Raw genomic sequence first — 25,127 nt, 5'->3', positions numbered from 1 at the left:
TCTTGTGAACTGTATCATCCTCTTAAAGTATCTTATTGTCCATCACTCTAAATCTGCTCATTTACCAGCCTCAGTTCAAGACTGGACATGCATCTCACTGTCTTCTCTATGTGATACCCAGGAGTGCTTGCTACATTGTTGGTACTGTTTGTTAAAGTTCATCATTCCTTTTCTGACGTTTGTCCAGATGTCTGTATCAGGAAACATTTCTGAGGTCATGGAAGAGGCAAACCAAAGCTGTTCTTTGAATTGCATGGCTAAGGGCATGGGGTCAGGGGAAATCCTGGCAATAAACACAGATGGGTCATGGTCGGGTCTGCTGCTAAGCAGTTTCTCTACAGTCTTTCTCTTGGCATGCCCTCAGCTGTTGATAGAAGCTTTATCTGTGATCACACTCTCAGTTGGGGAACCCTGAGTCTGCATTTGTGCTTGTTATGCCATGCTGCTTCCTTAAAAAGTACCTGCAGGTTGTACATTATGAAAACTGCTTTGATGATGTAATGAATGTTATCCTGTCAAGACTATCAGAGAGCAAGGGATGCCTGCCTAGTGTTCTGATGTTCCTGTTCTCTACGTAAGGAGACTGTACTTACAGAAGACAGCATATTTAGAATTTTGTGGGATTACATAGGTATCTCAGACATGCTATCATAATTATCTTGCACTCTATCCTGTTTAGCATGAAGAATTTATTTGAATGTATATAAGGTATAAAGTCAAGTTTTCCTTTCACCTCAAGGACATTCCTACTTTCAGAGCAGTTTCTACAAGAATCAGTGGGCCTGTTCAAGAGAAAACTTGTCAACAAATTAAGTCTATGGGAAGCAGGATGTGGCTTCTGTCAAAGTGTCCGTTGCTGTGTGTACCTACCTTTGCTCCTGCCATTCTTTGTTCTCTGTGGAATCTTTGTATCATGCTAGAAAGAGGGAAGTTTTGACAGTGTGAGGTTGCATCGGTGCTACCCAGTGGAGCTGGTGCAGACATGACCAGAATCCTCTGGGCTCTTCTGCACTGCTATGAGTACCTTCCCTTGGAACTCCAAAGTCACATATCCAAAGCTGGGTGCCTTCCTAGCACGGATGAACCTCTCCAGTTTGATCTTCCTTTGTCCTCAGACAGTCTTCTCCCTATTGCCACTTGGAAAGACCCTAGGCGTGGTCTACTTGGCAAGTTGGTTTGGAGAAACACGAATTATAAGTTTGGCCCATCTTTATGCTGTTTCACCCCAAAGGTCTTCCCTGAAATTTTTCATTTGTCCTGTTAGAACCTGTCTGTTCTTTGTTTACATAGCTAAGCTTGGAAAAAGGATTTTGCCTTTGAGTCTTTTAGATTTTTCCAGTGTCTCTTAGCTACAAATCAAAAAAAAAAAAAATAAAAATAAGTAAATAAAGTCTTTAAGAAGTTTGGTGTAGTTCAAGGCCAGCCGGTCTACATAGTGAGTTCCAGGACAGCCAGAGCTACACAGAGAAACCCTGGCTTGAAAAACAAAACAACAAAAAAAATGTTTATCTAGCTTCAGGGGAGCCCCTAATTCAGAAACAGAATCAGTGAAGATTTAGAAACAAACAAGGATAGGGGAGGGAAGAACATAATTTTAAAAACAAGCAAAACCAAACTGAACCAGTTGCATTGAGTTAAACAGGAAGGGGAATTATCCGTATTATTTATGACTGCGGTGTTTGATGGTAGGAGGAAGAATCGCAAGCAAATCCTGAGTTCCATCTTCATCCCCCTTGTTTGGTTTGTTGGTTGTTATTTTAGTGGTATATACAAACAGTCCTGAGTCCATTTCAGATATATGTAAGGTTGATCAAATTAAATAAAGATGCTGAAAGTCAGGGTTCTTACCAGGAGAACAAGAGAACCTGTGAGAGGGTTGAAACTCGAAGTATTTGTGGATGCCCGGGTTTTTAAGAGGTGCATACTTTTAACCTGCATATTACATATATAAGTTGTCTCCCCAATAGCAGGGAACAGGGGTATTTCAGTAGCAGGGAGCACAGCTGGCACCAAAATCCCTTTTTTCATATCATTCCTCTTAAAAGAATCTTATTTTTAAAAAGTAATGGCTGATTGCCACACTGAGCTGGTTTAATGCAAGTCCTGTTGTACCAGAAAGCTTTGTCTGAAGTGCTCCAGAAATTATGGGTCATAGCACAGGAACACATGCCTAACTTGCAAGGACTCCTGTTTGCCAATGCTAGGACCGTCTGAGTCCCAAAACAGTATATATAAGAATAAGCCATTAAAAGTGGGGATCCTATTGGTGACTACCCTGGTTGTCAGCAGAGAGAGCCTTTATCCAGTGACTGATGGAGGCACATGCAGAGACCCATGGGCAAACATTGAGTCACATTTGGAGAGTCCTGCTGAGGAGAGGGAACAGGAAGGTCAGGAACATCACAGGAAAACCCAGAGAAACCACTAACCCGGTGCATGGGAACCCACAGAGTCTGAACCAACAACTAGGGAGCCTGAATGGGACCAACCTAGGCCCTCTGAATATATGTGACAGTTGGATAGTTTGGTCTGTATGTACTCCTGGCAATGGGAGCAAGGGCTGTCCCAGGTGCTTTGACTGACTCTTGGGAACCTATTCCTCATGCTGGATTGCCTTGCCCAGCCTGAATACAGGGCGTGGGGGGCAGGCTGCTTGGTCTTAGGGCACCTTGATATGCCATGCTTTGCTGAAACCCATGGGAGGCCTTCCCCTTTCTGAACAATTATGGAGGAAGGGCGAACTGGTGGTTGGGGGGGCATGGGTGGGGAGGGAGGGAGAGGAGGGAGGCTATGGTTGGGATGTGAAATAAATAAACTAAGTAATAATAAAAAAGTGGAATCTCAGAGTCCATACCAGTAGAAAATGCACACAGGAGAGAAAGAGGAGCATTTCCTAATAGCAGAATGAAAGCTGGATCAGTGACCAATCCAGAAGGAAGGAAGGTAGTGGGAGAGCCTAAGTTTATAAACAATATTGACCATTGCACTTGATAGTCCATTCCTAATTCTTAGTTCCAGCAAGCCATAAGTACAAATCAGAATGGGATTCTGTATGCCTTGTAGTCTAATTAGACTAAGTGTCTACCTAAAGTGGATCAGAAAAGTGTCTACCTAGATATTCTAGATAAGGAAAAGTATTTAATCAAGCAAGAGCAGTGTATTTCTGTCCATTTAAATATTACCCAGGGCACCCCAGCCCAGAAGGGTGATGTGGCTGAACCAGCATCAGCCTCACTATGTCTGCCATTTCCAATTTTCAGAGTCTGTTGACTGTAATCTTGCTGCGTGTATATACGTGTGCTTATATCTGATCTTTGGCACCCAGCCTTCTGGACAGAAATAAGACTGGGCTATTGGGAATATTTGGGGAGTGTGCCTGAATTGGTAAATGCAAGAGTCATTATGTTACCATATACTGCATAGAGGTGGCCTTCAGCATCCTCTTCATGCAGTAGCTTTGAAAACTACCTGTGTGTGATTGCCGTCAGACTCTAAACTAGGTTTGCCTCCAGAAAATGAAGAATGGTTAACCCTTTTATCTCTGAACATAGAATGAGATGAATTTTAAGATGCTGTTCTCTCTTTTATGCTATTGGACCAATGAGCTAAATAAATAATTAAGTAACAATTTAACACACAGGAATGTGATTGTAGCGCTCAATCTCAGTTCTGTCGCTTCAGCATTGCACTCTGCAAATGTAATCTCTTGTGTTGGGACGCTTTTTGTAAGGTTGTTGAGGGCATAAAGTAGAACACACAGATGGTGAATTCCACAGGCTCCTTTTACTAAGACTTGAAAATGGTGTCTTCATAGAATGAGACCTTCTAGAGACTGGCCTATTTTTATTGAGGAAAAAACATGTACTACTTTAGTTGTTGTTACTGTTCTTATGAATTACATTCATATTTAAACCATTTTGATTGCTAAATAAATAAATATTAACCAGGTGTTAGAGAGATGATTCAGAGATTAAGAACACTGGCTACTCTTGCAGAGGACTCAGGTTTGGTTCCAAACACATACATGGTGACTCACAACCATCTGTAACTCCAGTCCTAGGAGATTCAATGCCCTCTTCTGGCCTCTAAGAGTATGGGGAGCACCAGTACTGACCAACTGAGGTTGAAGTCTCATTGTGGCTCTGGGCTGCACCCACTTAATTTGTTCATTGTTGAATTCTGAGTGCCTCAGTAGATTTGGCATGCAGAAAGCTCATGATAGGCATTTCTCAAATGAATAAGTGGGTGATTCCTATGGGTCCTATATGTGAGGTCAGCCCCAAATAGTTTTTCCATAGTTTGGTCTCTAAGGCTCACTGCTAGTATGAAGTCTCAGTGATGGACTTGTCCTTGTGGTGGAAATTACTCTATCATCTGACATTTACGTGGGTATTTTCCTATTTCTAGTGTGGTCTGCAGCTGTATTTGCTTTTATTAGATGTTATTTCAGTGTTTCAAGAGTTAGCTGGTAGTAAAGAATTTTAGGATTTCTGAGGTTCTGGTTAACTGGTATGGGGATTGGGGTATTTTTCAGCTATTGGACCTCTTCATTCAGTGGGATTGGTCCACATACCTTGCTGACTATGGACAACCCAACTGCAAGTATCTCCGAGTGAATCCTGTGACTGCTCTGACCCTGCTTGAGAAGTGAGTACACAGCCCTGTGCTCTGTATAGAGAGGTGGAGGAAGGGTAAAGGGTAGTTAGTATATAAGGCCATTTTCCTGTTTCTAGTGCCTTGAAAAACATACTTGTTCTTGAAGCTAACTCAGGTGCTTCCAGCCATATTGACCATTTCACTTGGTAGCCCATTCAGAATTCTTAGTTCCAGCAAGCCATAAGTACAAATCAGAATGGGATTCTGTATGCCTTGTAGTCTAATTAGACTAAGTGTCTACCTAAAGAAGACAGTGGAAGATAGTAAGATGACATGGATTTGGTTCAGGCCAGTCTGGTAAGCAAAGGAGCATGTCCTAGTCCTTGGGTCTTAATAATCTGTAGAGCAGACCTCCTCAGAAATGTGGTTTCACTGAACTGAGTTATCTAACACCCAACATCTCAAAGCTAGCCATTGTGACACACAGGTGCCAGTGGTATGCATTGTAACCTGGCTCTGAATTTTGCCAACCTACTGAGGACTGGCAGACCCATGTCAAAGAGCTATTTAAGACATGACTAGTTACCTTCATCAAGGCAGTGTAGAAAGTCCACATGGATGGGCAGCCAAGCCTTCTCCAGCCCTAGAAAGGCAAAGGCTGAAGTCCAAGAGGTCAAAGTAGAGCTTTAGACAAAAACAGAAATCAAGGTGTGTCTTTCTTATTGGGGGGGGGGGGGTGTTGGAGAACATGTCAGATGTAAGCCGAAAGCAGAGAATAGACAAGAACAGTATTTTGGGCTCTTTGTTTGAAGCCAAGAGATATGCTGGGAATTGATGGTTTCATGTTAACTTTCTCCCATGGTTCTCTCTTCCAATGACTTTTTTCTCTAGGATATCTAGAGAGTAAGTATATTGTTCACTCGAGAGTTTTCCATCACTCTGAGGCAAGTCCTTCCAGTTTTCTCAATGATGTCAATAACTAAACTAAAATGCTGGTCCTATCAGTGGTCTCCATCCTGACAAACTAATCTTCTAAACCAGCCTGGTGCCACCCAGCTAGCCACTTCCTCTTTCTTTTTGCCTTACAGACCTTTGGTTTACTAGTTCATTTTGGGGTGGGAATGATGGCAGGAACTTTTCCCATCAGCAGTAGGGAAAGAATCTCTTCCCACCCAGCTTTCTGACATGCTTTGTACTCTTATTGACTCAGGGCCTGCAGTTCAGCCCTGACAGAAGAACTCCTAAGCAAATAACAGCTCTTGGGGACAAAGGCCTATGGCTTTAGGATCTAGAACCCACATCTCCTATGATGATTCCTTATCAGAGGCAAGCCAGGCCCAATGTTCTCATTGCAAAGTAGAAATGGGGAGATAGTCTGGTGTTTGATCTGATACTCATGCACTTATCTTGAGGTCCTTTACTCTTCTTTAGGTATGGCGATTGGTGATATCTCTCCATTCTGGCCTAGCATGCAACAAAGCTGTGTGCTGCGCCCTAGCCATCAGTAAACCTGACATCTTTTCCAACATCGGAATGCAAGGGCTCCCCCAAGTCACCAAAATATCCGCATCGCCTAGCCTCAGAGGAATTCCTTCTCTCCTCTGACCTGTTCCTGCTTCCCCAGAGGCAACTGCTTAGCCAAGCCTACCAGATTCTCTTTCCAAATCTGGTTCTTCCTAGTGAGGCAAGACAGAAGAACCCACCTCATTGCCAGTACTATCTTAAAAAAAAAAAAAAAAAGGAAAGTCCCTGTGTGACTGAAAGGTGGCCCAACTAGAGGAAAAAAGAATGTGAGACTTGAAGAAGGATCAGAGAAGGGAGAGTTCACTTAGTTTTGTACATTCCCAAGTGGGTACAAACTATCATGTCGCTGTGAGCTTTCGGGGCACCTGAGAACAAGATTCCAACCAAAGGCTTCAGTGACCAAAAAGTTCTTGCCTCTTGACTCTTCTCTTTCTCCTATGAAGTACAGAGTCCTCCTCTTGAGCTACAGGCCATTTCTAGCTATCTGTTTCTTCATTACTGCAGGAAATTATAACATCAGTCAAGCCAAATGTCCCACAAATATAGAAAGGTCTTCTCTGTTTCCTCTTTCCTGTTAGTTTTGTGTTGTCTGGATTTACAGCTTATCCAACAAAAGGAAGGGAGTCCTTCAGAATAATCTAAAACTGCCAGATTCACAAACAGAACTGTGCAGCTAGTGCTTAAAGTAGCAAACTGTTCTCCCCAGCGCCGTAAGGGCATTAAGGAAAGCTTTCTTTCCAACCCAGTCAAGTCATCTGCTCCCCTTCCTAGCCTAGCGCACGCTTCCACATGTGGGCAGGAGCTCCATGCTGGATGAAAAACTCTAGCCTGAAAGAATTACTCTGAGCTTAGATTGGGGAGAAAAGTCACTGTTAGTTTTGACTCTCACTGTCAAAGAGCCAGACAGCTATGCTTCCTTAATAGTCAGAATGCCCTTATGAACTATATGCTTTCCAGTGGCTATATAAACACAGATGAGCACACATTGTGCCTGGCATGTAGCATCTATACACGATGTAAATTACCTTTCTGGAATTTCTGTCTTGATTCATGGCCTCCAACTAGGTTTCTCTTCAAAAGACTCCCCTTTGAGGAAGAAAGAAGGATCAGGATTGGCCAAAGACCTTTGGGAAGTATGCCTGGGAGTAATTTAGACCCTCTGGACTTTTCCCATATAGCCCTAACAACAGAAAGCCAGTTCAATTCCAAGAACAAAGGTGCCAGCCAGCCCACCAGACCTGTGGGCTGGGAATCAGGGTTCAGAGGCTAGACCACAGTAGTTATCAGCATTGGATTTCATGTATAACACCTGTGGGCTGGGAATCAGGGTGCAGAGGCTAGACCATAGTAGTCATCAGCATTGGATGCCATGTATAACAGGACCTTTACAGAGAACAGCATAGTCCTGGACTCTGTCCTGGTGGCTTGGCTGAACATAGAGACTGCAGTAATGTCAGTTTGGCCTTACTTTCTTTAACCCTGCCTCCTCGTTAGGGCCATCCACTTGACAGAACTATATCCATTATTTATACTCCAGTAATATCATCTGTAGAGCTTTAGCAGAACCCAAAACAAAAATCTTGAGATTATACACAATCATTGAGAGTTCAGGCTGTGTCACATAAAGCCTAACTTTATTAACTGGGAAGATGCCCAGCTTTTCTCAGTACTGTGCCCACATGGTATCATAGTACTTCTCACCCATATTCCTGAAAGTAATGAAGAGACTAACTGCTCATTTTTCCAGGCCATGAAATAATGATCAGTTAGAGTGAGTAGGGCTTAGAGATGCACAGTGGCTCTTTGGTGACTTATGATCTCCTGTAATTCATTTTAAGACAATATTTTTCTTCCTTACCTTCCAAATTCCGTCTCTTATGTTTAAGCAGAATAATGAAATAAGTGCACTCCAGACAATTTTAGGAGTCTGCTGGCCAGCAGAGCTGTGACATGTCTCAGACTCCTGTAAAGGTGCTCATCTGAAGATATAAGGGTTGACCAGATGGGGAAGGTATGAGGATAAGGACCTGACCCCTCCAAAGCTTGCTCTTTATCAAAGGCAAATGAAGTCAGGAAGGTGGTAGGTGCCTGAAGGACAGCTTCATCATGAGTAGGTAGCTAGACAATGGGAATATTCTGGACTCTTCTACTATGGGAATGGTTAAGATGCATATTGCCATCCATCCTACTCCCTGCCTGTTCTTTGTCTGGTACTATCTCAAACACCTTGCCCCCTTTCTCTCCTCTATTTAGGATGAAAGATACTAGCCGCAAGAATAACATGTTTGCACAGTTCCGGAAAAATGAACGAGACAAGCAGAAATTGATTGACACTGTGGCCAAGCAGCTCCGAGGACTCATCAGCAGCCACCACTCCTGAATGTTGGCCTTGGGCCCACAGAGACCATTTGCCATAGCCCATGGTCCAGGATCTCCCCTGGGCCAGCCCTGCATTTGTGCATTCTTCCTCAAAGAGAGCATATGTATTTTTTTATTAACCCCTGTACAGTATTCATATAACCTTTCCCTATAGTAAGAGAGGCACAAGAATAATCAAGAACATGAGGGGCATAGTCGGGGGGAGGGAGGGCTGCCATACTTTCTGTGTTATCCTGGGAAGGATACACTGTCAGTGCTAATATGATGAGCTTCCTCTTATCCAGGGCTCCACAAATTCGGTGGGTACCTGTGCTGGGAGTTGAGATGAGGAAGTAAAATATGTATCCTGTTTGCTCTCAAGTGCTCACTTAAGTGCATAGGAGAGCCTGGCAGACATAGCTATGTAGTATACCAAAGCCAGCCTCAGTTTAGGATATTCATCTGCCTTGTTGGCTTACTTAGTGGCCATAAGAGTGAGGTGTGTGGCAAGATGACACCTTCACTCTGGTGCCATAGGTGGCAGTTTCACTAGTGGAGTCTAACCAGACCTTGTGGCTGGAGAGGGGTAGTTAGCAGAGTTGTACACTTGGGCCCGTGCTGAACTTGCTAGTTGCCTCACTGGGTGAGTTGTTTTTCTGTATCTTGAAAGCCAATTTGGGTTTCTTTTCCATTCATCTCTGTCCCTTCTTTCATGACCATAACACTAAGGTTCATAATATAGATCAGCAGTGGCTTTTGAAGGTTCCTGAGGAGAGTCTCATACTTGCCTTCTGCAGCAGCATCTACATGGTCTGAACCCCCAAAGCCTGAAAACAGCCTGGGTGCTTTCACCTTGAGGAAAGCCTGATGTTCACTTGAGATTGTTCACTTACGTTTTAACAACAGCCTTCTGGCTACCACCTTTAAAGCAAATGTCCTAAGCCCTACATGATGGGCACAGCCTCCCCAGGACTAGATGTTTCTGGGCATGGATCTGTCACCATGAGGTAGACAAGGTCAGCTGTAGCTGAGGTTTGTTGCCTCTGGCCCAGCTGTCATCAACTAAGTCACATCATAGAGACAAAGCTCATCTTGCCCAAGCCCAGGGCTCCCATCTTCTGAGCTGTACCTTGGCCTCACCTCATAGTGCTTTCCTGAAATCCTATCTTTAATCTCTGGAGCCTGGACCAGCCAGGTAGACTACTGAGACATGGCCAGGGCTTTCCTGTGCCATTAGTCAGAGGTGTCTGCGCAGCGCACTCAGTTGTGGAAGCTGTTAGGCTAACTGATCGTAAGAGTAATTGCATCATAGAACACTATCCAAGATGCCACAAAAGTGATGAGGAGAAAGACTGGTCAAACTCTCATTGCCTTTGTCACCTACTGTGTGCTTCTGGGACAGCAGTGCTTCTGTATCTCCCAGCCCACTGTAGCCTACCCCATCTTGAACACACCCCACCCTTACCATAGCCATCTTAAATACCAACAGGAAGAGACCACTGTACAGAGGTACAGCTTCCTATAACGAAAGATCAAGCCACTCTTGCTCTGCAGATGCCTGCAAGCCTCATCAATGGGCTACACAATAGTACAGAGGTTCAGAAGGAGAGTCTCATAAGAACACCCAAAACTTGGTTAGCCAAGGGAAGCAGAGGCCTGTGGGAAAGAAGACAAAGTGGTGTCTCCAAGCCCTGGATAGATGAAAAGGCCGAGAATTGATTCCACTAACCTGACGTCCTGCTGACTGAGAAGGAAGGAACGGCCCTTTACCAGTGCTCGTCAGCCTTCAGTGGAGAGATTGCTGGCCTGTCACAGCTTTTGTCCTTCTAGACACCATCTTGCTGCTTGTCTAGTCTCCACTCTGCCCCAGAGGAACTGTCACAGAATGAAAACAGCTGGAGGAGCAGGACCACTCTGCCTCCCACAGCAGAGTTCTGCTGATGGGAATTTCATCCAATCTCAGGGTGTGTGAGCATGGCCACCTGGCCTTTCTCCTCCTGCCTCTGCGTCTTCCTTCACTGTTCCCTAACAAAAAGCAGCATGCTACTTCTGACCTGTGAAAGCCAAAGGCCTTCAATGTCAAGGTGATTATGAATTGATGAAGTAGGACTTTTTTTTTTCATTTTATCCATAAGGCCTAAAGCTGAGCTGTCCCTGAGGACTTGAACACAGTATGCATGCCTGTAGGCCTCAGACACTGTGGCCTTATCTCAGATGCCTGCAGGCACACATGTCCCGAAGAGTCTCAGGTGTGGTAAGACACTGCTGCCTGGAGGTCTGGCCTTCCAACCAGATCCACACCCGTGAAGACAGTCTGGTTTGTGAGCCATGGTTAGGCAGAGGCTCACTTACTTTTGCCATTCATGGGGGGACCTTTTAGTACCAGATGAGCCTGGTGTGGGTTGAGAAGAACAGGGCCTGCACATGGGAACCCACAGAGTCACTGTTAGTAAAAGGAGTGTCTCCCAGTGACTCCATCATAAACCGGGTCCAACAGACCATTTGCTCCACAGCATCTAGCTCAGCAGGTCCCAGGCCCAGGGTTGGCACTGGCCAGGAGTTTCCTACTTAGACCTCTGAGTGCAGGCTTGGTTGGCTTCACCAGGTCTTCTCCACACTACTTTTGCTGTACCCGCCTCCCTCCAACACCCCTCCCCTTCCTTTATTCACCTGCCTTTCAGCCATTCCTCACTGACGTGTTGGAAATAGCCTTTTCATTTTGCACAGTTCCACATTTGTGGGAGAAATGCAGTGAGATCCATCTGTACCTCTAAAAGGAACCTTTTCCTCTCGTGCTCACCAGGAGAGTAGCTCCGCTGCAGGCGACTGCATAAGGGGGGCTCCTCTGTGGAAAGAGCATGTGTATCCCATTGCCCTGTATACCTTCTTCTTTTAACTGGCATTAAATATGAGAATCTACATACATGTTCCAATAACCACTATGTTTCTTTTGAGGTTTTTGTTTTTATTCCTTTGGCACAGTGTGACTCTGGTTTGTGATAAATATTGAATGGCAGGCAGTGTGTCCCACTGAGCTGCCTGAGGAGCAGAGCAAGACAGGAGCTGGTGTGGAGAGGCCCTATTGTGACCTCAGGTGTTGTTAGGATGCATAACAGACACTGGCACAGCCACCAGGAAACACACATTGAAGTGCCTAGTCTATTGGGGTACTGGGATGGGCTGTTCACCTACTCTACGGGGACAGGCTCCAGCCAAGCAGGAGTGATACAGGATGATCCAGAGCAAAGCTAGCCTGGCAGTGAGGGAGCTGAGCAGTAGGCCATGTAAAGAAAGGTCTGAAAGGAAGACAGGAGAGAGAGCGGGTGCCCGTCAGCATGGCCTTATGATTTAACTGTAGGGCTCGACAGGAGTGCTTGAGGTGCAGATCGCATTAGAGCTTGAAGTTGCCCCTAGCCTGTTAGATGCTGGGAGACAGTGAAGGCCCTTTGGGCACTTGGCAACCATGCTGAGTAGAAATGTCCATGCAACAGGCCCAGCCTGCTTACCCTCAGAAGAGGCTGGAAAGAACACCAAGCCAACAGCCTGACACTGTTGTGGGCTCTGCTGACAAAAGACCTGGGCTTCCATTCCTTTGAAGCGGCCTGCTAGCTGGATCATCTTGAACAGTTCATTTGCTAGCTCACTAGTGACGTTAGAGTGGTTCCTAATTTACAGGGGTATTGTAAAATGTGAGAGCTGTGGAGGTTGCCGGGCCTGGCCTGCCGTAGCTGTGCACTGTTGAAGACCTTGACATCACTTCCCTCCAGTTTATAGCATGCCTCTCAGCTGAGCATCTCACAGATGTTCCCATAGCTGCCTTGTCTCCGGCTTCCTCGCCAAGCCCAGGACAAGGCTGGTGGGAGATATGCACCTCACACCCCTGTGCAGGAACCAGGACCACCAGCTGCCGGCTCTGAGTAAAGCCAGCCTTCAAGAGAAGCCTGCCCTCATTCCACGTGGAGCCTCCTCTGCTCTCAGTTCTGTGCCAAAATATATACTCCTCCTGATAGCATGGCGTCCGTGGGTTTCCATCCACCCGTGCTTCTTTCTTTCGGAAAGCAGCTGTGGCTTTCATCAGTGTCTAAGAAAGAGGCATGACTAAAATACTCCAAATGATAACAAAATCCCTTTAGAGATGGATTTCCCTGTGAGTGAACACTGGAGGCTCTGAACCGTGACTTTCTCTCTTTGCCTTCCCAAGTGCTGGCATATTTTGAAGACTGATGCTCACCCTTTTCAGGAAGAAGCCCAGGTCACTCCAAAAGATCAGAACAGCTTTGTTTTCAGTCATACCAAGATGTATACTGAGCTTCCAGAGGACTCTGCACTTCGGGGCACAGGGCAAAGCGTCTGGTGTGGTCGTTGGGCTGTCCCAGGCTGCTCACCCCAGAGCACCTTCCCCCATCTCTGAGCACCAGCCCAGGAAGGACCAGCTGCTCATGATTCAAACCCAGGCATGGTTTTTTCACAGCTGGGCATCTTTTTTGCTTAGCAGGCAGGGGAGAACCAGAAGAGCCTCTGAGAGATGAAGCTCGAAGAGAAAGGGCCAGGCCTTCCCCTGGAGGCCTCATTCTGAGTTTAATGGGCAGCATTTGTGGGGAATGAGAGAGCCTCCAAGCCCAAGGGACCAGAAGACAAAGGCTCTTGAGGAAGTGCAAGGAGGAGGAGGAGAGGGGCCAGGACCGGCATTGTGTGGCAGAGCTCCCCCTCTATCTGTTTCAATCACTGCAGGGTTAGGGTTACCCTGCATTTGGGGCCCCACTGCATTGTGGGGTCTGACAGCCCTTGTGATGGTAATGGGGGACTCTCCCAGGGTACCCCTTCCTCTGCCAGCCCATACCAGCTTCCAGAAAGGAATGAAGTCCATTCCCTTGGGGTGGGGCAGGTTGCAAGCCCAGAACTGGACCTAAGATAGCAGCCCCCTCCCAGTCTGCCAAGTGTACCTTCCCAGCCCAAGTCATGACCTTTCTCCCTCCAGAGCTCCAGAAAGGGAGTGGAATCTGAACATCGAGCTGCTTTCCTGGCCCTGAACAATCCTCCCTTTCTCTAGTCTCAATGATGGGTCTATTCCCTCCTGTAAATGGGTCTCGCCATCTCCAGCGTTCACCTTTGCTTGGACGGGTAATTAACTACATCTCCCTCTTGTTCTCCCTCACACTCCCCTCTCTGTTACCAGGCTCAGATAAAGCCGGGTGGATGGCTTTCTCTTCCTTTCTGTTCCGTGGGTTGCTTATTTCTAAAGCTAGTGAAGGAAAGCACTGCTTCCCCAGCAAGCCCCTTCCCTAGAGAGCTTGCTGGGGAAACCACTTCCGCAGGCATTGGAAAGGTGCCCGTGACAGCACCTCTAAATTTTTCAGCTCTGAACTACCAGTTCACACAGGTGTTTTAGGGAAGAGGTTTTCAGGAGAGAGCTTAAGGAGTCAAGTGGAAAGCTCCTTGGGTTCTGGACACTGAGGGCAGATGTGTATTTACACATAAGGCAAAGTAGAACCACATCATCAGTGCTTCTTAGAAACAGGAAAGCATCAGGTGCTGGGCATCAGGACAACAACCAAGCAACCAAGTGAGAAGATGGGGACAGGCCCATCCAGGAACAACGACACCAGGCTGGTGGAGGGGCGGGTCATCTGGGTAGATGGTCCACAGCAGCAGGAAACTAAGCCTCTGACTAGTCATTTCTTGTTACCCATAGACTTGTGGGGGGGGTTGTTTTGTTTTGTTGCTGTTGTTTGTTTGCTTGCTTGCTTTTGTTTTTTTGAGACAGGGTCTTACTATTAGTCCTGTCTGGCTTGGGATCACCATGTGGACTAGGCTGGCTTCAAACTCAGAGTTATCCTCGTTAGTGCTGGGATTAAAGGTGTGCCACCATGCCTTGTGTGGTGTTTCTGTGAGATGATGAATTCTGCAAAGGCAAGAACCCTGCTCCCATCTGAAGCCCAGGCACACCCAGCACAGCAAGTGGTGCATGGACACACGGTATTGGAGCTGGCTGAGAACCAGGGGGAGAAGGCTCTGAGGACAAGGAATCCTCAGGAGCCTGCCACTTGCATTCTTTGGAACTGCTACTTCGTGGTAGATAATTGATAAGCAAACCAGCCTTTAAGTTCATTTCATCATGATTTTAAAATTCTCTGTAAACATGTGCTGTCCCACTTTATTTATCTCACAAGTAGAGGAGCAGGTTGAAAGCAGATGGGTCAAGAGAAAAAGCAAGTAACAGTTTAGTTCCTGATAAGTCCTGAGATGTGCACTCATCTTTGTGTGTGTGGAGCGTGGTATGGTATGTATGGGGTGTGTGTGTGTGTGTGTGCGTGCGTGTGTGTGCGTGTGTGTGTAGCTAGCAAAATTGAGGCTTCCTCCACTGAATCCTAATCTTATTTCCAACATATAATGAATACAACAGTATAATGAGATTTTTCAAATGACTGGAATATGTATGTACTGCCCCCCCCCAAAAAGATGACATAGTATATTGTATTACGGTTTTATTTATTATCAATACATCTAAAGTCTCTTCACACTTAGGAAGTCCATAGCACCCTGTCTCAGGTTGGACTACACCTTTATACACCATGTTTGAACTGATCAATATTCAGAATATCCCTAGCATGTGACTACTATAAAGTATTGCAAGAAGATATCTGTTTGTATCTTAGGTATTTTTATAGCATCAAATTTAAGTAAGACATATCGATGGGTTGGTTGGTTTAAAGTTGTAGATGTCAATATGATTTTTTAAATCACACTTTATATTCTCTGCAAGATCTGGCTCTGTTTCTCTGCCCTCAGCACAAAATAATATCAATACTTTTTATCCTTGCAAACCTTTTCATTTTAAGAATAAAGAAATAATAAATGGTATTTCTTTGTTCTAATTAGCATCCTCTGATTTTCAGTGAACTGGGCATCTGTCCGTTACTGGCCTTGCTATTGTTGAACTCTTCTTTTCCGTGTGGAGATTTCAACTACTTGTTTGCTTCCAATGCTCCCCCTAGTCTGTCTCTGAGTTTGTTCATGGTGCATAGCAGTTAAAATTTTATTTTCTAAATAACAAAAAACAACCCAGAAAGGGAGATCTAGAGGCTGAAAGGCTAAAGATGCTTCCTAGGGAACTTAACGCAGTGACTAAACCACGTCAGTCTGTTTTCTTTCCTTCTGTCACCCTACCTTTCCCGTAATGAGACCTTCCAAAATCTCCCTTCTCTCACACCGGCTAACCCACGGCCACTTGGTCAACTTTCAGGTTCCAGACTCTTCTGAAACCTGACTTCAGTGACCATCTTAGTAGAAAGGGTCACTAAGTCCCATAGCCCCCAGCATTCAGAACTCTCAATGGGAAGCCATGCCATTGGGTTGATCAGGAATGTTCCATGGATAGACTGCCCTGACCAGTGTAGCAAACAGTATCTACAGGGAGAGTAAGGTTCTGTCAGCAGTCAGGCTCCACTGCAGGTACTGAAGTCACAGTCAAGACCCACTCTGAGCAGTGCCCCTCCCATCATGATGACAGGTGGAACCCTGAGGACCAGCCACCCCCATCTGCTTATGGGGTTGAGTGGGGTTTTGCTGTTGAAACATCATCTTTACAGTGATTGGATTTCATGACTAATTTCTCCACCTCAGATTATAAAAATACTAAGCCACATTTTCTTCTGCTGCTTCACTTTTTAAAGCATTATTCCTTTAACAGTTTTAATTATACTGTGTGATGAAGAATGCAGCAGACCTTTGGATCTTTCGTATGACTGCTCAGTGGTCTCACATCTTTATGGTGTGTATAATTCCTGTGTGACTCCTCTGGATCTGTTTCTGGGTTTTCCACAGTCTCCACTCATTCTGTTTCTGTGCATGTTGTTTAAGCACCATATTTTTGTGCCTGCTTCCAAATCAAGTCATTGATTTTCTGTGCTGTGCTTTTTCAAAATGTTCCAGGATAAATTCATAATTTATTAATTTCAAGTTTCAAAATCCTATAATGATTTTTAACTAAACATAGATTGAATGAATATATGAAATAATGAATGGGAGTTCACATTTCTAGATAGCTTAATATTTTCTGCACTTGGATTCTTTTATTTATTATACTGCTTAATGTCTGATTTTTCATTAATGTTATAAATAAAATTTCCCTCTGCATGCTGTGTTCTCTTCTTCTTTTTACCTCCCTCCCCAATCCCCTCCCAATGTGTGTGAGAGAGAGAGAGAGAGAGAGACAGGGAGAGATGGAGAGAGAGAGAAAAAGTTTTGCTGTGTGGCCCTGGATGACCTGGTACTTGCATAGCTCAGAGTGACTTCAAAATTGTCGTGATCCTCTTGCCTTGGGCTCCCCAGGGCTGGGTTTATAGGTTTGTCTTGACTATAGGAATGAAATGTACACAACCATCAGATTTCCAGAGCTCTTAAGGTCTGCTCCTTCTGGCAAGATTTGGAGAGCCAGTGTTGTAGTGATGAGGTGGTAGCTCAGTGCAGCTACTATTGCAGGGAGCCATTCAGGGCTTGGTTTGTAGTTCCAAAAGCCACAAACCTCTGCAGTCAGAAAATGCTTTCTTGAGTTATTTGATGGCAAAAACTGAATGTAATGTGAAGCCAAGTATCACTTTCATTTATTGCTTAATACAGATAGGTAAACACAGCAAAATAGGTAGTGTTTGGTTATGGGCTATTTCTCAAATCTTGTTGAAGGACTATGTGACCATCATGCTATACTATCTTTCTGAAATAAAGTCCTTAAACACGCCTGGCCCCAAGGAATTTGAAAAACATATTGTAGATCAAATATTCATATGCTAAGAATATTTCCTAGAGAAACTATATACAAACACAAAGAAAGAATGTCTGATAATGTCTCGTATAAGCACTGCTTAGTAGGATAAAAAGCAGACCTGTTCATCAGTGGGCTACTGGGTTCATGATGATGCATTCACCCAGAAGATTACTGTATAGCTGTTAAGATTACTACAGCATCATGTGTCAACATGCTGAATCAAAAAGAGCTGTCCAATAAAAAGGAAGCCAAAGAGTGCTAGAAAACATATTACAGTTTAGATTTTGAAAGATAATTCGGGGTAATGGCTATCTCTGAACCTGATGACGTAACAATGGCATGTGTTCTGCATTCCGTAGTAAATGAATGTCACAGAGATCTGAGATGCTTTTACAGGTCCAGATTGGCATTCTATTCTATTTGTTGATGCCTGCATAGTGTATTAAACTATCTATTCATTCTCCCCTCCCCTTGGTTTGTTAAGACAGGGTTTCTCTATGTTGCCTGGCTTTGGCTGTCCTGGAACTCTCATTGTCCACCAAGCTGGCCTTAAACTCACAGAGCTCCCGAGTGCTGGAATTAAAGGTGTGCACCACGACTGCCTAGTGTGTCTATTTGTTCTTGTCTAATTTGCTTTCACTTGCTGATAATTGTAGACACTGCTGAAGCAAACATCTCTGAGATTATTTTACATGCATATAAATGTCTCTGTAGATAAAGGGAAAATGCTTTGCTTTTTAATAGATAATGTCATTTGTCTTTCCATTTTAGTTTTTTCTTTTATTGAGAATAGATTTTTTTATATAACATTCTATGGTCTCCCTGTACTCCCAGTTCCTCTCTACCCCCCCTCCCATCTGTATCTACCTCCTTTCTGTTTTTCATTAGAAAATAATCAGGCAGTGCTGAAGCGATGGTTTAGTGGTTAAGAGCACTGTCTGCTCTTCCAGAGGACCTGGGTTCAGTTCCCGGCACTACATGACAACTCACAACCACCTGTAACTCCATTTCCAGGGGATCCGAACCCTCACATAGACAGGTAACAAAACACCCATGCACACAAGAGATAAAAAAGAAAAAAGAAAAAGGCAGACTTCTAAGGGATAATAAAATATATAAGATAAACAAAAAACCCACATAAGAATAGTACAAAACAAAAAGAAAAGATTTTAAAAAGCACAAGAAACAGATGCAGAGACCCACTCATTCACACATTCAGGGATCCCATAAAAACTGGAAGCCATAATAATTAGACACAAAGGACCTATATATAGGGTAAGACAAAGGAATAAAAAAAATCAAGATAAAATTGGAAAAAAAAGAAAAATCCCTGATACAATATTATGAGATAAGGAATCTCCAGAGATGCTGTTGAGTTTGTTTTCTGTTAGCTGTCTTCTCTGGGCAGACAGCCTGTGAGAACACAGTCTACCAATGGAGTCCGGTGAGAATGATGAGTATGCTTGTGAGAAAACTCCAAAAAAAAACCAAGAGTCTTGTGACCTCAATTTCCTTAAACATAGATTTGGTCTTGGTATGTGTTTTTGTGTTCCTCCCAGGTGTAGCGGACAGGAGTGAGTTGACTTCGCTGGTTGTTGTTCATGTGCCTCTATGGAAAAACATGATTGCACACTTTACTCAGGTGACTTTTCTTAACCTCAGAGTATAGAGTGTCTGACGCTTTGGATAAAGTTGGCTGCTGCATGTGAATTTAGTCCATCTCCTTTTCAGGCCCCTCTGCCAGGTTCATGCAGCCAACTCGAGTGGAAAACGGCAGCTTACCCTTAAGAATAGTTTCCCAGGGAGACTCCCCTGGAGAAAACTAAATTTTCATTTGCAAGTGGCTATCAGCTGGAGATTACTTTTAGGTTAGGGATGAGGGCGTGTCACTTCTCCTCTCTAGGACCCCATCTGGTACAGACCATGCAGCCCTAGGTGTGCTGCCTGTCTCTGTGATTTCATATGTGTATCAGTCCTGTTGTGTTTAGAAAACCTTGTTTTCTTGGTGTCTTCCATCTCCCTCTGGATATTCCACTATTCTCCTCTTTCTTGAGGTTTCCTAAGCCCTGAGTGGAGGGATTTGATGGAGACATCCCATTTAGGATTGAGTGTTCCAAGGTCTCTCACTCTCCGCATATTGTCTGACTGTGGGTCTCTGTATTTGTTTCTGTCTGCTGCAGGAGGAAGCTTCTCTGGTGATGGCTGAGCAAGACACTGATCTATGAGTATAGCAGAATTTCATTAGGGATCATTTTATTGTTATGTCCCATTCATAGAACATTAATATTTGGTTTTTATCTTAGGTCCCTGGACTATCTAGTCCCAGGTTCTAGTCACCAAAGCAATATAAGTTATGGGTTCCTGTGGAGTAGGCCTTAAGAAATCACATTAGATACTGTTTAGTTACCAGCTCAACTTCTCTGCATTCAATGAGCCATGTAGGTGTTGTCTTCAGCAGTAGGGCCTTGCCTTCAGCTTGTGAAGAGCAACCTATAGTCTCAACAACAGCATGGGTTGTGTGGGGGTTGTTTTGGGATCCCTTTGACCAGCAACTTAATTAGACGTAATCCATTCCTGGAACCGGAAACTTCATTTGGTGATAAGAAATGTCCATTTAGGGCTCTGTCTCTTTCTTTGCTTGGTCATTTTATTTAGATAGCCTTCATATATGTATACATTTTAGTTTTAGGAAGCTTCTACTATATTAAGTTTCTATACTACAAAAATGATCCTTAATTGTAGCTGTCTCTCCCCATATTTTCTCCCTTGTCCCCCTCTTCCCTCTCTCTTCCCACTCGACTCTCCCATTGCAATCCTCCCTACCCTGCTCTATACCTAACTTCTGTGGTTGTAGATTATAGCCTGCTTATCATGGACCTAACTGCTAATATCCACATATAAGTGAATACATACCAAATTTTTCTTTCTTGGTCTGGGTTACCTCACTCAGAATGATTTTTTCTAGTTCCATCCATTTACCTGTGGATTTTGTGATTTCATTTTTTTTTTATTATTGAGAAAAAAAATTTCCGCCTCCTCCCAGCCTCCCACTCCCCCCCTACTCCTCTCCCTCTCCTCCCACTCCTCTCCCCCTCCCTCTCAAGTCTGAAGAGCAGTCAGGGTTCCCTGCCCTGTGGGAAGTCCAAAGTCCTCCCCCCTCCATCCTGGTCTAGGAGGGTGAACATCCAAACTGGCTAGGCTCCCACAAAGCCAGAACATGAAGTAGGATCAAAACCCAGTGCCATTGTCCTTGGCTTCTCAGCAGCCCTCATTGTCCGCCATATTCAGAGAGTCCGGTTTTATCCCCTGCTTTTTCAGTCACAGTCCAGCTGGCCTTGGTGAGCTCCCAATAGATCAGCCCCATTGTCTCCGTGGGTGGGTGCACCCCTCTTGGTCCTGACTTCCTTGCTCATCTTCTCCCTCCTTCTGTTCCTCATTGGGACTTTGGGAGCTCAGTCCAGTGCTCCAATGTGGGTCTCTGTCTCTATCTCCATCCATCGCCAGATGAAGGTTCTATGGTGATATGCAAAATATTTATCAGTATGGCTATAGGATAGGATCATTCCAAGGTTCCCTATTTTCAGCTGCCCCAGGAACTAACTGGGGACCTCGCCTTGGGCACCTGGAAGCCCCTCTAGGTCCAAGTCTCTTCCCAACCCTAAGATGGCTCCCTTAATTAAGATATGTGCTTCCCTGCTCCCCTATCCAACCTTCCTTTATCCCAATCATCCCGTTGCCCCAAGTTCTCCCCATCCTACCCTTCTCACTTTTCTCTCCCCATCTCCCCTTACCCCCCTCCCACCCCACCCTTAAGATCCCAATTTTTTGCCTGGCAATCTTGTCTACTTCCCCTACCCAGGAGGATAGCTTGTGATTTCATTTTTAATGGTCAAATAATATTCTATTGTGTAAATGTACAACATTTTCTTCATCCATTCATCTGCTGAGTAGCATCTAAATTTCTGGCTATTATGAATAAAACAGCAATGAACATCTTTGAGCAAGTGTCTCTGTGATAGGATGAAACATCCTTTGGGTATATGCCCAAGAGTGATAGAGATTGTAGGCCTATATTTCTGTATGGCACAAAAGCCATAGGCCCAGTCTGAGCTGATCACATAGCTCTGCAGACAAGCTGTCTCTGCCTAACAATAGTAAGGATGTACTTGTTAGAAATGTAGATCTCCTTGGACTTCCCACAGGGCAGGGAACCCTGATTGCTCTTTGGGCTGATGAAGGAGGGGGACTTGATTGGGGGAGGGGGAGGGAAGTGGGAGGCGGTAGCGGGAAAGAGACAGAAATCTTTAATTAATTAATTAAAAAAATAAATGTAGATCTTCTGAGGAGAGGTGTTGACTGAAACTGGTCAGGATGTTTGGTGCTTCCTTCCTTTGTAATTTGGAGGATGTCTTATAGAGATGCTAATTCATGGCCTACCTGACTGCTAGATGTGGACTTGACTTGAGCCCAGGCACCTGGTTGCCTAGGAGATAGCCTAATGTGTTCCCACTCAACTGATGTGATAATATATAAGGTGTTTGGAGAATAAACAAGAGATCTTTGGAGAGAGATCTTGCCCTTCCATGATGACCATGTAAGCTGCGTTGGTTTATTCCTGGCGACTCCGTTCCAGTCCAGTTAGGGAATCTGTGTTGGACCCACACGGGCCGCGACAAGAGATAGATCTTGACGTAGATCAGTTCCCCTCATTCTGAGGAACCACTGTGATTTCCATAGTGTCTATACAAGTTTGTAGTCCCACCAGCCATGGATTAGTGCTCCCTTTACTCTACATTCTCACCAGCATGAGCTGTCAATTGTTTTATTGATCTTGGCCATTCTGATGAGTGTAAGATGAAATTTTGAAGTAGATTTGATTTGCATTTTCTAATGATTAAGAATGTCGAACATTTCTTTCAAAGTTTCTCAGCCATTCTCTTTTGAGAATTTCTGTTTAGATCTGTACCTCATTCTTTAATTGGGTTGTTTTCTTGATTTCCAGTTTTTTGAGTTCTTTATTTATTTTGACTATTGACCCTCTATTGGGTGTGTAGTTGCTAAAAACCTTTTCCCATTCCTCAGTCTTCCACTTTGAATGATATCCCTTGCTTTGCAGAACCATGTCAGTTTAGTGAGGTTCCATTTATTGATTGTTGATCTTAATGTCTGTGCTAATGGTGTTCTGTTCAGAAAGTCTTTTCCTATGCCAATAAGTTCAAGACTATTCCCTACTTTCTCTTCAATCAAGTTCAGTGTATCTAGTTTTATGTTGAGGTCTTTGGTCCACTTGGACTTGAGTTTTGTGATAAGTATAGATCTATTTGGATTGTTTTACATGCAATCAGTTTGACCAGCACATTTTTTTTTCGAATGTGTATTTCTGGCTTCTTTATTTTAAAAAAAATCAGGTATCTGTAAGAATGTGGATTTATGTCTGGGTCTCCAATTTGTTTCCATTGATCAACATCCATTGGTTTTGTGCCAATGCCATGTTGTGCTGTTTTTATTACTATTGCTCTGTAGTACAATTTGAGCTTGGGGGATGGTGATTGCTCCAGCAAGTCTTTCATTGTTCAGATTTGTTTTAGCTATCCTGGGTTTTTTGCATTTCCATAGGAAGCTGAAAATTGTTCTTCAAGGTCAATGAAGAATCGTGTTGGAATTTTATGGGTATTGCATTAAATCCGTAGATTGCTTTTGATAGGATAGTCATTTTTACTGTATTAATCCTACCGATCCATGAGCATGGGAAATCTCCATCTTCTGATATCTTCAACTTCTTTTTCAGTGTTGTAAAGTTTTTAACAGGCAAGTCTTTCACTTGCTTGGATAGAATTATCCCAAGATACTTTATAATTTTTGAGGCTATTGTTAAAGGTGTGTTTCCCTGATTTCTTTCTCAGTCTGTTTGCCTTTTGTATATAGGAGGTTGCTGATTTTTTGAGTTAACTTTGCATCCTGTTACTTTGCTGAAAATGTTTGTCAGCTGTAGGAGTTTCCTAGTGGACTTTCCCAGGGTCACTATCATATCATCTGCAAATAAAGTGTGACTTTACTCTTTCCAATTTGTATCTCTGATCACCTTCTGTTGTGTTATTGCTCTAGCTAAGAGTTCAGATACTATATTGAATAGGTGTGGAGGAAGTGGAAAACCTTGTCTTGTTCCTTGTTTTAGTGGAATGACTTTGAATTTTTTTCCATTTAAGTTGATGTTGGCGCCTCCTGAGTGTTGGGATTAAAGCTGAGTGCTACCACCACCCAGCAAATTTATTTATTTTTTATTTTATGTGCACTGGCATTTTGGCACAAATGTCCCTGGAACTGGAGTTACAGACAGTTGTGAGCTGCAGTGTGGGTGTGTTTTATGGATGTTTCCCCTCTTTGATTTGTGGGCCTGGAATTATTTATTCCTTGTGTTTTCTTGGGTGTGGTTAGGCTCTTCTTCTGTAGGACTGAATTTGTAGATAGATATACACTGCTCAGTTTTGGGTTTTATCATGGAATATTTTTTCATCTCTTGTGATTAAAAGTTTTGTTGGCTATAGTAGTCATGATTGGCATCTGTAGCTACTTAGAGCTCTTAGAGTCCAGGTCCTTCTGGCCTGTAGATGCTCCATTGAGAAGTCTGGTGTTATTCTAGTTCTGCCTTTAGATGTTATTTGCTTTCTCTTGCAGTGTTTAGTACTATTTCTTTGTTCTGTGTATTTAGTGTTCTGACTATTATATGCGGAGAGAATTTTCTGTTTGGTGTTCTATTTGCTTCTTCTACCTTTATAGGCACCTCTTTCTTTAGGTTAGGGAAATTTTCTTTTATTATTTTGTTGAAAATACTTTTTGTGCCTCTGACCTGGGTGTTTTCACCTTCCTGTATTCCTGTTATTTGTAGATTTGGTCTTTTCATAGTATCACAGATTTTCTGGGTCTTTTATGCCTATAGTTTTTTGGGGTTAACATTTTCTTTAACTGAGGTACCCATTTCTAATATCATGTCTTCAATGACAGAGATTCTCTCTTCCATCTATTACTGTCTGTTGGTGAGGCTTGCCTCTGAGATTCCTCTTAGAGTTCCTAATTTTGTGTTTCCAGATTTCCCTCAGATTGGGTTTTCCTTATTGGATCAGTCCTACTTTCAGGCCTTAACTGTTTTTGCGCATTGGAGACTTCTTGTTTGTCTTTCATAGATTTCTTTAAGGGGTTTATTTATTTCCTCTTTAGTACCTCTCATACTCATAAAAGCTATTTTAATGTCCTTGTCTTGTGCTTCAGGTATGTTGTATTTCTCAGGGCCTGCTCTAGTCGAGTTGCTGAACTCTAATAGAGACATAGTGTCCTGGATGTTATGTTTTTATGCTGCCATCTGAACATCTGTGTTTGGAATGATTGTAATTCTAGGTGCTGATACTTGATCTTGTCTTTGTTGTATATGTGGAGGAGTGTTGTTCCTTGGTTTCTGTTACCCTCTCTGGCTCTTAGGAGGGTGTAGTGGCTATATGTTGCTTGGTAGGAAATTCTTCTGGGACTATGCAAGATGTGGCCTCTGGGGATTCTGGGTAGAATGTTTCTAGGTATTGGGAGCTGACACTTTGGAATGGTGATGGGCTAGAGGTGAGAGGAAGGAAAGCAGAGTGTTCCACCAGGATCTGCTTAGTCCACTGGAGATGGGGGCAGAGAATGAGGAGAGGCCACAAAAGATAGTTTGCTACAGAGCTGGGGATGAGACTGGGGGATTGAATTTGAAGAAGAGGAAGGAAAGGTGAAGATCTCCAGCTAGCCTACCTGCTTCCATGGCTGACATGTCCTGCAGGTTCCAGGGAGTCCCTGCTGTTTGCATCACTTTATATCCTGACAATGCACAAGGCTCCAGTTTCTGCATGTCCTCACCAGA

At 43.9% G+C, this 25,127-nt stretch overlaps 1 protein-coding gene and 1 pseudogene across 3 annotated transcripts in view; both read left to right on the top strand.

The window, feature by feature from the left end:
• LOC142856324 (exocyst complex component 6B) overlaps positions 1–25,127 on the top strand; it is a 523,494-nt gene that overhangs the window by 462,637 nt on the left and 35,730 nt on the right. Inside the window, exons 21-22 of one of the 3 annotated variants that reach the window (XM_075983674.1) lie at positions 4,535–4,647; positions 8,374–14,928. The exons of the other annotated variants lie outside the window; for them this stretch is intronic. Of the exons in view, the coding sequence (XP_075839789.1) occupies positions 4,535–4,647; positions 8,374–8,500 (240 nt within the window). The 3' untranslated portion in view covers positions 8,501–14,928. Of the gene's footprint in view, positions 1–4,534; positions 4,648–8,373; positions 14,929–25,127 lie in introns of those variants that run through there. 3 annotated transcript variants of the gene reach the window in all.
• LOC142855547 (protein kish-A pseudogene) lies at positions 3,235–3,455 on the top strand (annotated as a pseudogene).

Source organism: Microtus pennsylvanicus, chromosome 8 (genome assembly GCF_037038515.1).
Source record: "Microtus pennsylvanicus isolate mMicPen1 chromosome 8, mMicPen1.hap1, whole genome shotgun sequence".
Classification (NCBI taxonomy): Eukaryota; Metazoa; Chordata; class Mammalia; order Rodentia; family Cricetidae; genus Microtus; species Microtus pennsylvanicus.
The sequence above is the reverse complement of the archived record's forward strand: the minus strand, read 5'-3'. Positions and strand labels throughout refer to the sequence as shown.